Here is a 14,068-nt window from a genome sequence, read left to right as displayed (position 1 = left end):
CCAGTGAATTGTGTAAATAATATGTTTTAAAAACACAGCCTCTTCACATAGGAATTTAGATTTTCCAGATATGGAGGAGCTTTGTACCTGTGAGACTAGAATCAACCCTAAAAAAGCCTTCCTAATTATGACTTTACCAGAGAGACTAGAACAACCCAAAGCAAATTAATACATAGCTTTTTTTTTTCAGCTTTCTATAAAAACATTTTCACTGTTCTGCTTTAGTACAGAAAACAAAAGATCTTAAAAGCCACTGGCAAGACATAAGAATGAAATAAGAAACAATTAGAATGTTATCAACATTCTAATTTTCCTAATTGCCAAATACTTGTGTTTTAGTTTTCATTTGTATTAACATAAGTTAAATCTGGCACTTGGCTAAGTTTGCTGTAAGATTTTCCTAAACTGGGGAGGTGTGCGCAGGATCGAAGTTCAAGGTCTTCATTGGCTATATAGTGAGTTCCCGGCCAGCCTTGGGTACATGAGAACGTATCAAAAAAAAAAAAAGTTTCCTGTCAGTTGTACAATAACCCATGTGTACTAGAGTAGTGAGCAAGGCTTGCCAAGGTTATAATAAGCGCAGGTGAATTGTTTTAGTTTTTGTTTTTGTTTTTTCGAGACAGGGTTTCTCTGTGGTTTTGGAGCCTGTCCTGGAACTAGCTCTTGTAGACCAGGCTGGCCTTGAACTCACAGAGATCCGCCTGCCTCTGCCACCTAAGTGCTGGAATTAAAGGTGTGTGCCACCATCGCCCTCCAATATTTTAATCTTAATTTGTGCACCACTGTCTGTCTTCTCATCTTTTCTTCTGTATCCTATACTGGCCTTGAATCTGCAGTAATCCTTCCCCTTCCCAGAGTACTGTAGTCAGGTGTGTGCCACCCACATCGTGTTGTCCAGTGATTTGTAAGTGTTTATAAATGTTAAAATGGGGCTGGCCAGGTGTGGGGGTACACACCCTAAATACTAGCATTCTGGAAGCAGGTACGGGTGGTCTCTTAGTTCAAGGCCAGCTTAGTTGAGATAGCAAGTTACAGGACAGCCAGAACAGCAACGTAGAGAAACTGTGTTTCAAAGAACAAACAAACAAAATGATGTTGAGGCTGGGGTGATAGCTCAGAGGTCAATAGCACTTCCTGGCTGCTCTTGCAAAGGACCTTGGCTTAGTTCCCAGCACCTACACTGTTACTCACAACCATCTGCAACTCTAGTTCCAAGGGATCCAGTGCCCTCTCCTGCCCTACTTGCACACCAAGCACTCATCTGGTGCACAGACATACATGCAGGCAAAATACCCATACTCAGAAGAATAAATAAATCATTAAAAAACACTTAAAAAGAATATTTTTAAAATGTTAAATTAAACTTTTAAATTTCATGTTTTTTACTAGATTATAAACTCTTTGGAATTATGTGTCATTATCAATTGCTTCTGATTTCAAATGTCAGGTTGCCTAATTCCCCCTTTAAGGATGGGCAACTCTTAAAAGATACGGAGATTGTTCATGGAACTAAAGGGAAGATGTACAGTTAGACCCCGTGAGGAGTAGACTCAGGTATCAATTATCTTTAGGTCCCAAAACAATGATTTTTTTTCTATATGTAGGCTAGATCTCACTTGGGCATGGTTTATAGTTCTGCCTGTATGTTGCTGGATTTTGTCAGTATTTTGTTGTTGAGAATGCTGCTTGTATGTTTATATGAGATATTGGTTTGTAATCTTTATTCTGCTGCTATTGAGTTCATTCACTGAATTTTAAAGCTCTACTTATTTTCAATTCTAACACTTCCATTTGCTTCTTTGCTAGTACTTTTTATTTCAAGAGTGTTTAGCCTTAGTTATCGGAGCATTTTCATTCTAGCTATATTAAAGTTTTCACAGTTCCAGCATTTCTGTCATTTCGGTTTTGGCTGACAGAAGTTGAAATTTTTGCCTTTTTGGTATGCATATCTGGGTTGTCATATATATGTTTTTGAGACAGGTTTACTCTGTATCGCCCTGGCTGTCCTGGAATTTGATTTGTAGGTCTTGAACTCGAGATTCACCTGCCTCTGCCCCAAGTGCTGGGATTAAAAGTGTGCACTGCTACCACCACTTAAAAGGATCTGCATTTTATTCTAATTTCATAAAAATGGTTCTATTTTCTGATGCCCATAGTGTATCACCTACAGGTGCACACCTGTAATCTCAGAGCTTAGGGGAGGCTGTAAGAAGAGAACTGTAAGTTTGTGGGTCCACCATCTTATCCCAGCTTTAAGCAAGCCTCTGCAGTCAGCACTGAGGTCTGTGTCTGCTGCTAATACTCGTGGCTGCCCTGGGATCTGGTTGGTGGACTGTGTTACAGTTCAGTTCTGAGAGTCTAGCTTGCTTGTTTGTTATATTCACCCACATGCAGCGTGGGGTAAACACTGAAGTTCAGTAGCCCTTCACGGGATTGCTTTCCTGGAGTCTTCTCCCCAGTCTGAGTATCGGCACTGTCTAGTTTCATAGGGTTACTTATTTCAGTCCTGTATCTAGAAAGGCAGGGCTTTATTTAAGTCTGAAAAATGTTAATAATTCATGTGGGAGTAAATGATGAAAAGGATAAGGGGCAGGGTTTGGGGTGGTGGGAAGCAGTGAAGCTTTGCCTCTCCCTTCTGGTCAAAGGAGTGGGCCTCTTTCAGAGTTCTGTGTTCCTGTGGGTCACTGTTTCTTTGACTTTTATCATGGGATTGCTTAGAGATATGCAGAGAATTTAAAGAGAAATGTGAGATTTTTAATTCTCTCAGGATACACTACAGAACTTGAACTAGAATTAGGCTTTTTCTGGAGCTCTGTACCTACACTGATGCTCACTTTTGGGTTTCAGGCTGCAGTTCCGGCTGGTGGATATTGGAGGAATAATAAAAAGGTAAATTCATTGTTGGTTCGGTACTATGTTAAGGTCCTCTTCCCCACCCACTTGCTACTATTTACTTTTCAGAGGCCTCTAATAGCTGTTCCATGTGTTCTGGTCATTTTTGTTATCTGAATTCAATGGTAGATACCGGAGGCGTGTGCTTACTGTGTCATGCATGGAACTAGGACCCTCTTTAGTCACCTTCTCCTGATAATTATGCTGGTCAGCAGTACATTCTGCAGCTTCAGTCTCTTAAACTACGATCATGCGCCACCATACACTCTGTCCTGATAACAAGAGTACTTAAAAAGAGTTTGTACACTGTACTGATGGGTGTGGTGCCTGAGGTTAAGTCATCAGGCCAGCTTCATTTACTGCATTCCCCATTTCCTTGTGCTGATTTTTCTCAAGTACCTGAAGGATATGTGTTAAAGTCTCAAACTGTGATTATAGAACTGTATGTTCTCCCTCCTTCCCTTTCTTTTGTGCATGATACTGATTTCTGGGCCTCACACATGGTAGATAAGATAAAGCACTGAGCTATAGCCCCTATTTTGCTTATCAGTTGGAAGTTCAATTATTAGGGAGATTGAAATGCTTTAAATTTTGAAGCAGTTTCAAAGATGTGAAAAAAGCAGTTCACATTTTTATAATGTATTTTGACCCAGTATTCTTTATCATTTCAGCATGCATTCAGTGTAAAGTTATTGATGGCTTGTTTTACATTTTTAAAAAATTCAGTGGGTATTTAAACAGCTATGTTCAGAATATACCATCATTTATATGCACAGTAGCCACAGGTGACTAGTGTTTATAGTGTGTATGCACACACACACATGCACACATGCTCACACATACAGATATATATATGATTAAGTTTAAACAATCGACTTTGCTATTTGTCTCATCTGTTTTTAAACTTGGATTAATTAAATTTTGCTATTTCTTCTGTTGGCATAGCAGGAATTTTTTTAATGCTTCCTTTAGAGATTAAAATATACTTCTTTTAGACAAGCTCTTGCTATACAGCCCAGGCTAGCTTTCTATCCTTCTGCCTCAGCTTCCTGAATGTGTGAGCCATAAGTGTCCACTTTCATGTTCTGTAATATGCATTTAAAATGCATAAAATGTTAATTATGTAGTTAAGATTACACATCCACAATCTTTAATTCCAGAATATTTCTATTATGCTTTGTTGTTGGAGGCAATTAGTTAGTTCCTGGCTGCTGAGCCCCAAAATAATCACACAGAAACCATATTATTTGCAATATTGTTTGGCCAGTATCTTAAGTGTATTTCTGGCTAACTCATATCTTAAATTAACCCATCTCCATTAATCTGTGTATCTCCACAAGGCTGTGGCTTACCTGGTAAAGTTTTGGTGTCTGTCTCCAGCAGGGCTACATGGTTTTTTTCCCTGACCCCATCTTCTTTCTCCCAGCATTCAGTTTTCCCTGCCTACCTCTGTTCTGCCCTGCTCTGCTATAGGCTCAAAGTAGTTTCTTTATTAACCAATGATATTCACAGCATACAAAGGGGAATCCCACATCAGTGCCATGTAAAACTTATATCTGTTATACAGTCTATTTTCTCCTCCAGCAATTGCCAATATATATTCTGTCTGTATGTGTTTCCTGTTCTGGATATTTTATATTTTGTTTCTTTTTTTTTTTTTACTTAGCACAGTATTTTTTAGTTTCATCCATGTTACAGCATGTTTCAGATTGTTTTTGTGACTAAATAATGTCCTGTTTAACATATAGTACAATTTTTTCACTCAATTGTTGTTAAGTATTTAGGTCTTTTGCACATTTTTGACTATTTTGAATTATACTGCTTTGAACATATGTGTACATGTATTTGATGGAATGCTTATTTCCAATTCTTTTATATATATATGGGTAAGCAGAGTTGCTAGGATGGTCATCTGTTTACCTTTTTGAGATTTGTCAAACTTTTCCCACAATTTCTGAACTATTTTCTGTCTCCACCAGCAGCATGTTGTAGGTTCCTGTTTTATTCTCCATCCTTCCTCGCATTAGTTCCTCTCCCGGGATTGTTTTGTACTTTGACATCAAGGCCCCAGCACAGCTGGGTGTCTTGGCATGCCCTGTCCTGAAGTATCTGGTTGACCCCAGTATTTTTTGAATTGCCATCCTACTTGGATGTGAAGTGTATGTTCTGATTTTCATTTCCGTAACGTTGAACAATCTTCACCTGCTTGTTATCATTTGCATATTCTTCTAGAGCAGTGGTTCTCACCCTTCCTAATGCTGTGACCCTTTAGTACAGTTCCTCATGCTGTGCTGACCCCCAGCCATAACATTATTTTTGTTGCTACTTCATAACTGTAATTTTGCTACTGTTTTTGAATCATAATGTAAATATCTGATATGCAGGAAGGAGTCGTTTTGACCCCCAATGGGGTCATGACCCACAGGTTGAGAATTGCTATATAGAAATTTCACAGGGCTTTTGGGGTTTTGGCCATTTGTTTTTTGGCTTATTTATTTATTTATTTATTTTTGTTGTTCTTTTTTAGGGATTTTTTTGGACTTTTTTTTGCCTATTTTAAAATTGGGTTACTTGGCTTTTGTTGTTGTTGTTATATAAGCTATCAAGTTTCTGGGCTCAGACAGTCCTCCTATCTCAGCCTCCAGAATGCATGTCCTAAGTACTCTGTTGTTTTTCTTCCTCCTAATCTTCTTTTCATTCTTCTACTAAGAACTTATGCATACAAGACAAGCTTTTTATTTTGCTACATCTCCAGCGCAAAACTTATTTGTGTATTTGTCACATGCATATGTACGTACATGTGTGTAGAGTCTAGAGGTCAACCTCAGGTTTTATTTCTCAAGAGCCATTCACCTAATTCTTTGAGACAAAACCTCTCATTGGTTAGCCAGGAGCACACTATAGACTGGCTGACCAGTGAGCCCCAGGCTCTTGCTGTCTTTAGCTCCGGTACTGTAAGCACACACTACCATGTTTTGCTTTTTACAGGATGTTGAGGATCAAGTTCAGACCCTCATGCTTGCACAAGCACTGTACTGACTGAGTTATCTGTCTCCTGAAAAGTTCTTTATAAATTTTGGGTAATAGACCCTTATTAAATACATACTTTTAAAATGTTTGCTTTGTAAAACAATATGTGCCTGGATTTACCATAGTCTCTCTTAAATAACTTCTTTTCACACTTGGTCTTTCTTATTTTCTACTCTGTATTTTTTTTTTGTCATGTTTTACTTCTATGTGTGTTGTGAACACTGCAGTTCATTATTTTTGCTTAAATTGCTTATTTTATGCGAATGCATGTTTTGTGTATGTGTTTTGTACATGGATGCATACACACACGTGTATGTTTGTGTAAACATGCATGCTCACACATGTGCTTGAGCATGCATGCATGTCAGTGTGTAGATGTCAGGGTCAGGTGCCTTCCTTTTTTGCCCTGTATCTTAATTATTTACTTTTGTAATATTATTATTTCCTTCCTTCCTCCCTCTCCCCCCACCTTTTTCCTTTCTTTCAACACAGGGTCTTTCTCTGTAGCCCTAGCTGTCCTAGAACTCTATGTAGACTAGGCTGGCCTCAAACTCACAGAGATCTGCCTGCCTCTGCCTCCCAAGTGATGGGATTAAAATGTGTACTACCACCCCCAGGCTGTTTGTATTATTTTAAGTTGTGTGTGTGAGTGCATCTATGCACCTCATTTTTAATCATTCATTCATTCATTCATTCACATGGGCGTTTTGTCTGTACTGGAGTTACAGATGATTGGAAGCCAACATGTGGGTGCTGGGAATTGAACCCAGGTCCTCTGGAAGAGCTCTTTCCAGCCTCCACTTCTGTTTGTTGTTTTGACAGGACCTCTCAGTGACTCTGGAGCACACCATTTTGGCTAGGCTGCAAGCCCCTGGGATCGTTTTTTTTTTTTAATTTTTATTTATTTATTTATTAAAGATTTCTGTCTCTTTCCCGCCACCGCCTCCCATATCCCTCCCCCTCCCCCAATCAACTCCCCCTCTCTCATTAGCTTGAAGAGCAGACCGGGTTCCCTGCCCTGTGGGAAGTCCAAGGACCTCCCACCTCCTTCCAGGTCTAGTTGAAAGACTCTAAATGCATTTGTAAGCTCCCTCAACCCTAAGACATTTTTCTAAAACCTTACACTTACTCTATCTTGAAAAAGGGACAGTCGCCCCCCACACACACACATATACTGGACTGCTCATCCCCCTGTGTCCTTGAGAATAATCTTCAAACGTAACTCCATTTTGGGAATTGAGGCAAATACAACCCACAGATGTTGACTCAGTTCCTGATGTATTAATTTAGTCACTGAACCAAAGGTCAGGATGGACCACAGATGCTCTCCCTTATCACCTGACCACCCAGCTATTCTCCTGCCCTGGAATAGACCAATCATTGCTAGTAACCCTTTGAATAAGCCAATCCAATAAGTTGGAAAACAACCTACAGGTGTCCCCCCTTGTGTCTGTGGCTTTTCGCTTTAAAAGATGGGCTGTAACAGCTATCGTTGTCCTTCATATCCCGAACCTGAAGGACCCTGTTATGACAGAATAAAAATCCTCTTGATTTGTGGTTATGTGAGTGGTGTCTGGAGCAACTCTTCCCTGATGTTTGGACTTCTAGTCCAACATAGTAAGGTGAACCTCCAAACAGCCTAGGCTCCCCCAAAGCCAGTATGTGCAGTAGGATCAAAACCCAGTGCCATTGTTCTTGACTTCTCAGCAGTCCTCATTGTCCGCTATGTTCGGCGAGTCCGGTTTTATCCCATGCTTTTTCAGACCCAGGCCAGCTGGCCTTGGTGAGTTCCCGATAGAACATCCCCATTGTCTCAGTGTGTGGGTGCACCCCTTGCGGTCCTGAATTCCTTGCTTGTGCTCTCTCTCCTTCTGTTCCTGATTTGGACCTTGAGATTTCAGTCCGGTGCTCCAATGTGGGTCTCTGTCTCTGTCTCCTTTCATCACCTGATGAAGGTTAATATCCAGGAGGATGACTATATGTTTGTCTTTGGGTTCATCTTCTTATTTAGCTTCTCTAGGATTTTAGAAGCCCCTGGGATCGTATATCTATACTCACCATCCCCATTTCCCCAGTGCTGGGTTACAAGTGAGTTCCCCACACCTGGCTTGTATGTGGGTGCTGGGAATCTGAACCAGATTCTCAGACTTGCACAGCAAACACTTTACCACTGAGCCATCTCTCCAACCTGCTTATTTTTTTTTCAAAGAAGTTTTTGGATGAAGACGTTTTAAAACATGGAGTGTTATATTTATATTTCTGGCACTTTTCCTATATTTTATTGTCTTTGACATATATTTGGGAATACTATTCTTTTCAAAAGTATTTTCTGCTTGTTTTTTTCTTCCCTCTTCCCCGCAGATTTTCTTTGAGGAAGACCAGTTATATACATATGTTACACCAGTTGATAGTTTTCACAGGTCAGCGAGGTTTTGTTGCCTTTTTGTATTTTTGTTTTAGGTGTATTGGTGTTTTACATTCATGTATATTTGTGTGAGGGTGTCAGATTCCTTGGAACTACTGGAGTTATAGGCAGTTGTCAGCTGCCATTTGGTTCTGGGAATTGAATCTGGATCCTCTGGATGAGCAGCCAGTGCTATTGACCCTGGAGCCAACTCTCCAATCTGTTTTCATTTTCTTTTTGTTTTCTTAGTTTTCTTCTCTTGGTGCATCATAGTATGTATTGCTTTTTTCATATTTTTATATTTTTACTTTTTTTCCAACAAGGTTTAATCTGTAGGAATTTTTTTTTTTTTTTTATTTTCGAGACAGGATTTCTCCGTAGCTTTTTTGGTGCCTGTCCTGGAACTAGCTCTTGTAGACCAGGGTGGCCTCGAACTCACAGAGATCCGCCTGCCTCTGCCTCCCGAGTGCTGGGATTAAAGGCGTGCGCCACCACTGCCCCGTTTGTAGGAAAAAAAATCTTATCTTGTGAAATTACCTTTTTAGATATTGTATTTTTTCTTTTTAGAAAATCTCATTTTGTTTTGAGACAGGATGGGTGTTGGTCTTGCTGTATTCCAATCTATTCTTAGCCTCTGGGTGTTGGGCTTGCAGCTTTGTGCTACTGTGTCCATCTTAAATTTAGTTTTAGACACTGAATGTTATATTGTTGAACATCTGTGGGTTTTTTTTCTTTTTAGAAATTGTTGAGCTCAGCTGGGCAGTGGTGGCACATGTCTTTAATTTTCTCACTGGCGAGGCAGAGGCAGGCAGATCTCTGAGTTGGAGGACAGACAGCCTGATCTCCAGTGTGAGTTCCAGGATTGCTAGGGCTACACAGAGTAATCCTGTCTTAGAGGAGGGTGGGAGAGAGGAGAGGGAGAAACTGTTGAGCTCATTTTGGTTGGTTTTGTAGATCAGCTTTATGCTGTTTTCGTGGATTCTTAAGGTTTTTTTTTTTTTTTTTTTTTAGGATAGATTTCAAGTGACCTTTATTCTGGTAGAGTTTATCAGTATAAATGACTTAGGTTTTGGGGCTGTCACATTTTAGTGTCTTAGGTTTTTTGAGTGTCTCATTTAGGTTTCTGCAATCTGACTGGTCAAAACAGAAAACAGATTCCCCTGGGTTTTTGTGTTTTCTAGCTGTGGTGCTTATAGCTCTGTCATGGTCATTTGCCTAGTCTTGTGGAGTTTCACCATGTACAGAAAGAGCTTCATACTCAAAAACAGATTTAAAGAGGAGGTGAGTTCCAGGTTGAGTTATCTGAAGGCTTTTCCTTTAAGACACACTTTCCTTAATTCTAATCTAATCTCTTTATCTTCTATAAGTTCTACTCTGGGTTGCAAGTATGTAGTCCCATTATGCTCTGGGTTCCCCTTTTTCATGTCACTGATGGAAGCAACCCCCTCCCTCTGTAGAAAATTAGTACAGTTTTGTGGGCCGCCTCATTCATCTGTCATTATGCATTATCTTCAAATATTTTCCTCACATATTGCACCCAGTTTTCGTGGCTGTGGTGATTGATACCATGGTAAAAGCTGAAGTCCTTTTGCCTGTCTTTTACACGTAATAGCCATGTGAGATGGCTCTTAGCTGTAATTCCGACATTTGAGGCGGGACAGTCTCCTGTCTTAGGAAGTTCCAGGCCAGCCTGGGTTACATAATGGGACACTGTCTCAACAAAACAGAAAAATTCCAAAGTAAAAAGTAACTAAATGTTTTGTAAGTTCTCATTTTGCACAGTTCCAATATACAGAAATTTCATTTACAGTTTAGTTAAGTAATACCAGTCCTCCCAATAGCATGGTTTGAGTTTCAGTTAGCTTGGTATGTTAACTATAATTACACAGTATGCAGATGTCTTTTTACCAATTCTCCAGTCCATGGTAACTCAAAAAAACATATGTTTTGGTCAATCATGTCTTCAAAAGCTGCTACTGATTAGAGGCTGCTCCCTTGTTACTAAGTTTATGTACAAAGTATTTAGTTGTGTTGGTCTCTTCCCACTGTGATATTTTGTAAATATTGATAATTAGAATTGAAAATTGGGGAACAAAGATAAAACAGAGTAACAAAAATAGTAACTGAAGTTTGAGTGAAAGGTAAAGATGGTAAAGAAGAAATAGCAGCCAATAATGATATCACGGTTTGTATGATATGATATTAAAGTGTCTAGATGTGTAGCCACAGGAAGTTAGGGAAGGTGAATTTTGTTAACATAAGTGAAGAAAATGATTGTGACATTTGAAAAGATGAAGATGTTCCTGGGAAAACACTTTCACATTAAAGGAAAAGCTCTCATATTCTAAGTTCTCATATAATACTGGACAGGGTAGTGCATGCCTTTAGTTCCAGCACTTGAGAGGCAGATTTTTGTAGGTTGGAGGCCAATCTGGTCTACATAGTGTGTTTAGGGCAACTAGAGCTGCAAAACAAACAAACCTACAAATAAATAGTTCTTATTTAGATATTTCACAACACAGGATAAATGGTCGGAACTGAACTGAACTTAGAACAGCAGTTTGTGAAGGCATAGAAAAAGTGATTGCTATGTATGGAATTCTTTTTATTCTTGTTTTATTTTGCCTTTTTGTTTTTCAAGACAGAGTTTTCTCTGTGTAGCCCTGGCTGTCCTGGAACTAACTCCATAGACCAAGCTGGCCTCAAACTCACAGAGATCCATATGCCTCTGTCTCCCAAGTGCTAGGATTAAAGGTGTTTGCCTCCACTGCCTAGCTATTTGTTTGAATATATGTGTGTGTGTGTATAGTGTATGTGTGTGTGTGTGTGTTTGTAATGTACATGGAAATCAAAGGACCATTTTTGGAAGTCAGTTTTCTCTTCTGTGTGGCTCCTGGGGGTTGAACTCAGGTTATCAGGCTTAATGGCAGGCACCTTTACTTATTGAGCCATCTCACTGGGCCCTTAGTTATTTTTAAGTCTTCATTAGCTCCTAAATTTCAAAAGTGCTGGCCCTTTCATTGAAATTATGCTATGCCTTGACTTATATTCAGGCATTTTCCTAAAATTTTCTCACATCTGTCTCTTTTCAAATATATACAGTTTTTCTCCATTCTGTTTTTTTTCATTCTGTTAGAGTTGGTCAATCAAAATTATATATTTCACATATACAACATGTTTTCATATACATAGTCATTGTGAAATGTTTGCCACAATCAAGCTTACTAACGTACCTATAACATTAATAGGATACAACTAGTATCTCTGATTTTTGGAGTAACAATTCTGAGCACAGATGACCTGGGTTCTCTGCTTCTAAAGTTCTCACAAGGACAAAAGTGTTGGTTTGGTTGTTGTCTTATTTGAAGTCTCGATGAGAAATACTGATTTCCAAGCTTTCAAGGTGTAGTTGGCAGAATTCCTCAAGAGCTAGCGGACTGAGTGTCTCAATTCTTATCTGATTGTTGTCTGAAGGCCATCCTTCATTCTTTGCCATGTGGTCCTCTTCAGTCTGACTGCTTGCTTCATTAAATCATGCAAGTCAAGCAGACACTTCAGTCTTTAGCTGAATGGCAGTTAACTTTATGTAACCCAATCATGGATAATGGCATCTGATTACCTTTGGCATACTCCCTTAGAAGCAAGCTTCTAGGACCTACCCACACAAGGGAATGGGGTTGAACAGGGACATGGATACCAGGAGGTAGAAGCCATTAGGGGAGCATGTTACAGTTTGCTTGCCACAATTATAATCTGTTAACACTAACTTTTTTTCAGATTGTTATGAGTTTACCCTGTTTTTTTCTGCAATATTCTAAGACTCTGATTTAGTGAATAATGGTATATAAGACAATCAACTGTTTATTGCTCTAGGGCTTTAGTAAGCCTAGGCATTCTTAGATTGTGTGTGTGTGTGTGTGTGTATGTGTGTACTTCCTTTTCAAGATATATTTGTGTCACAGTAGTATCTTCAGTTATAACTCAGCAATGCAGCATTCATTCTGCTTTTCCCCTCTGAGAAGCCTAACTCTTATGCTATTTAACCTGTCAGTTCGCCTTTATAACCCATCTTGTGTTGCTCACATATTATTTTCTCACTTTTCTACCCCATACATCACATGGAAGCATTCTTTACTGTTTTGGGGTCATTTGTCAACTTATACAATCTGCTTTCTACCTTTAAAACCTGGGTCTGAAACTGAGTTCTAGACCACGGTCTCTCTACCTCCAGCAGTACCTGTGCCCTCCTGAGGGACCTTTGCTGCTCCTGCCCCTTGCCCTGCCCGGTGTGGGTGTGAACACTCAGGTCATCATGCTCTTCACTGCTTTCTAGTCAGACCCATCCCCTCTCAGAGATAGCATTCTCATGCTGTTTGGAGTCCACTGCCGTCACTCAGCATAATGCCTGATTAGCCCATGCCTACCTCGCTGTTTAGTGGAACTGTTTGAATAGGGAGGAGACGATGGGGAATTAGCACTTATATTTTTTAAAAAGCTTCAGTCAGTTTGTGTGTTTGTTTGAGACAGGGTTTCTCTATGTAGCCCTGGCTGTCCTGGAACTCACTCTGTAGAACAGGCTGGCTTCAAACTCAGAGATCTGCCTGCTGCCTCTCCCTCTGCTTCTGAGTGCTGAGATTAAAGGTATGTTACACCACCATACCTTTAGTGTAATTGGGGGGTGTGTGTATAAAACTTTATTGAAAGAGCTTATGTTTAAAATCACTGACATTATCCTGGGGGAAGTAAGAATGAAAATGAATTAGTATATTGTTATTACTATTATTGGGGGTTTTTTGAGACAGGATTTCATTGTGTAATCCTGACTATCCTGGAATTCAAGTCTGTAGACCAGGCTAGCCTTGAACTCAGAGATCTTCCTGCCTCTGCCTCCTGAGTGCTGGGATTAAAGGCATTTGCCACCACAGCTCAGCAGTACATATTATTTTTAAAAGCACTTTTAACCAAATGTGTCTGCACTTCTATAGAGGTAAATCACACACTTACATAAATAATACAAATAAGATATGTTTGTTTGTTTTTAAAGGATGATATACATACATACACACATACGTACATGTCTATATGTATGTATGTAGTCATTTCAGAGGGTGTGTGTGTGTGTGTGTGTGTGTGTGTATGCATTGTGTGCATGTGTGTGCTTGTTGGGTTTTTATGAGCCAAGATAGCCTCATTCCAGGTCAGAGGTATGGAAGTCAGAGGACAGGTTATTGCCACCTGTTTGAGTCAGACTTTCACTTAATTTGCGTTGGGTATGCCAGGCCAGAATCCTTTGGGGGATTCTCCTGTCTCTGCCTTCTGTCTTGCTATATAGACACTGGAATCGCAGACCATGTGCTATCATTTCCATCTTTTTGTGGGTTGTGTGAACTCAGGTCTTGAAATTTGAACAACAAATGCTTAGCTCTTCACTCTTTTCCTGGCTCCTGTTAAAGGCTTTTACTCAAGCCTTCATGCAGTATCTTTCTACTCACATACTTGAGATCTACTTTCACATCCTTTTCATGATTCCAGACTGCTCTCTCACCTAGAATCAGTCACCTCTGCCATTCTAGTCACTTAGGGTTTGGTTGTTGTTGTTGTTGTTGTTTTTTAAACATATCTTATTTGTATTATTTATGTATGTGTGTCAGTATGTTTCTGTGCATGTATGTGCCCATGGACACCAGAGGATCCCTTGGAACTGGAGATATAGGTGGTTATGAGCCTCCTTGTGGGTGCTGG

General features: G+C 39.7%; 1 protein-coding gene across 10 annotated transcripts in view; it reads left to right on the top strand.

Annotated features, from left to right (window-relative positions):
- Nucleotides 1-14,068, top strand: part of Btrc (beta-transducin repeat containing E3 ubiquitin protein ligase) — a 174,831-nt gene that overhangs the window by 44,998 nt on the left and 115,765 nt on the right. For 5 of the 10 annotated variants that reach the window (XM_050147379.1, XM_050147366.1, XM_050147344.1 and 2 more), the window contains exon 2: nt 2,848-2,889. The exons of the other annotated variants lie outside the window; for them this stretch is intronic. In XM_050147379.1, the coding sequence (XP_050003336.1) occupies nt 2,848-2,889 (42 nt within the window). The remainder of the gene's footprint in view (nt 1-2,847; nt 2,890-14,068) is intronic. 10 annotated transcript variants of the gene reach the window in all.

This window comes from Alexandromys fortis, unplaced genomic scaffold, assembly GCF_014885135.2.
Source record: "Alexandromys fortis isolate MF-2015 unplaced genomic scaffold, M_Fortis_MF-2015_v1.1 scaffold_16, whole genome shotgun sequence".
Lineage (NCBI taxonomy): Eukaryota > Metazoa > Chordata > Mammalia > Rodentia > Cricetidae > Alexandromys > Alexandromys fortis.
The sequence above is the reverse complement of the archived record's forward strand: the minus strand, read 5'-3'. Positions and strand labels throughout refer to the sequence as shown.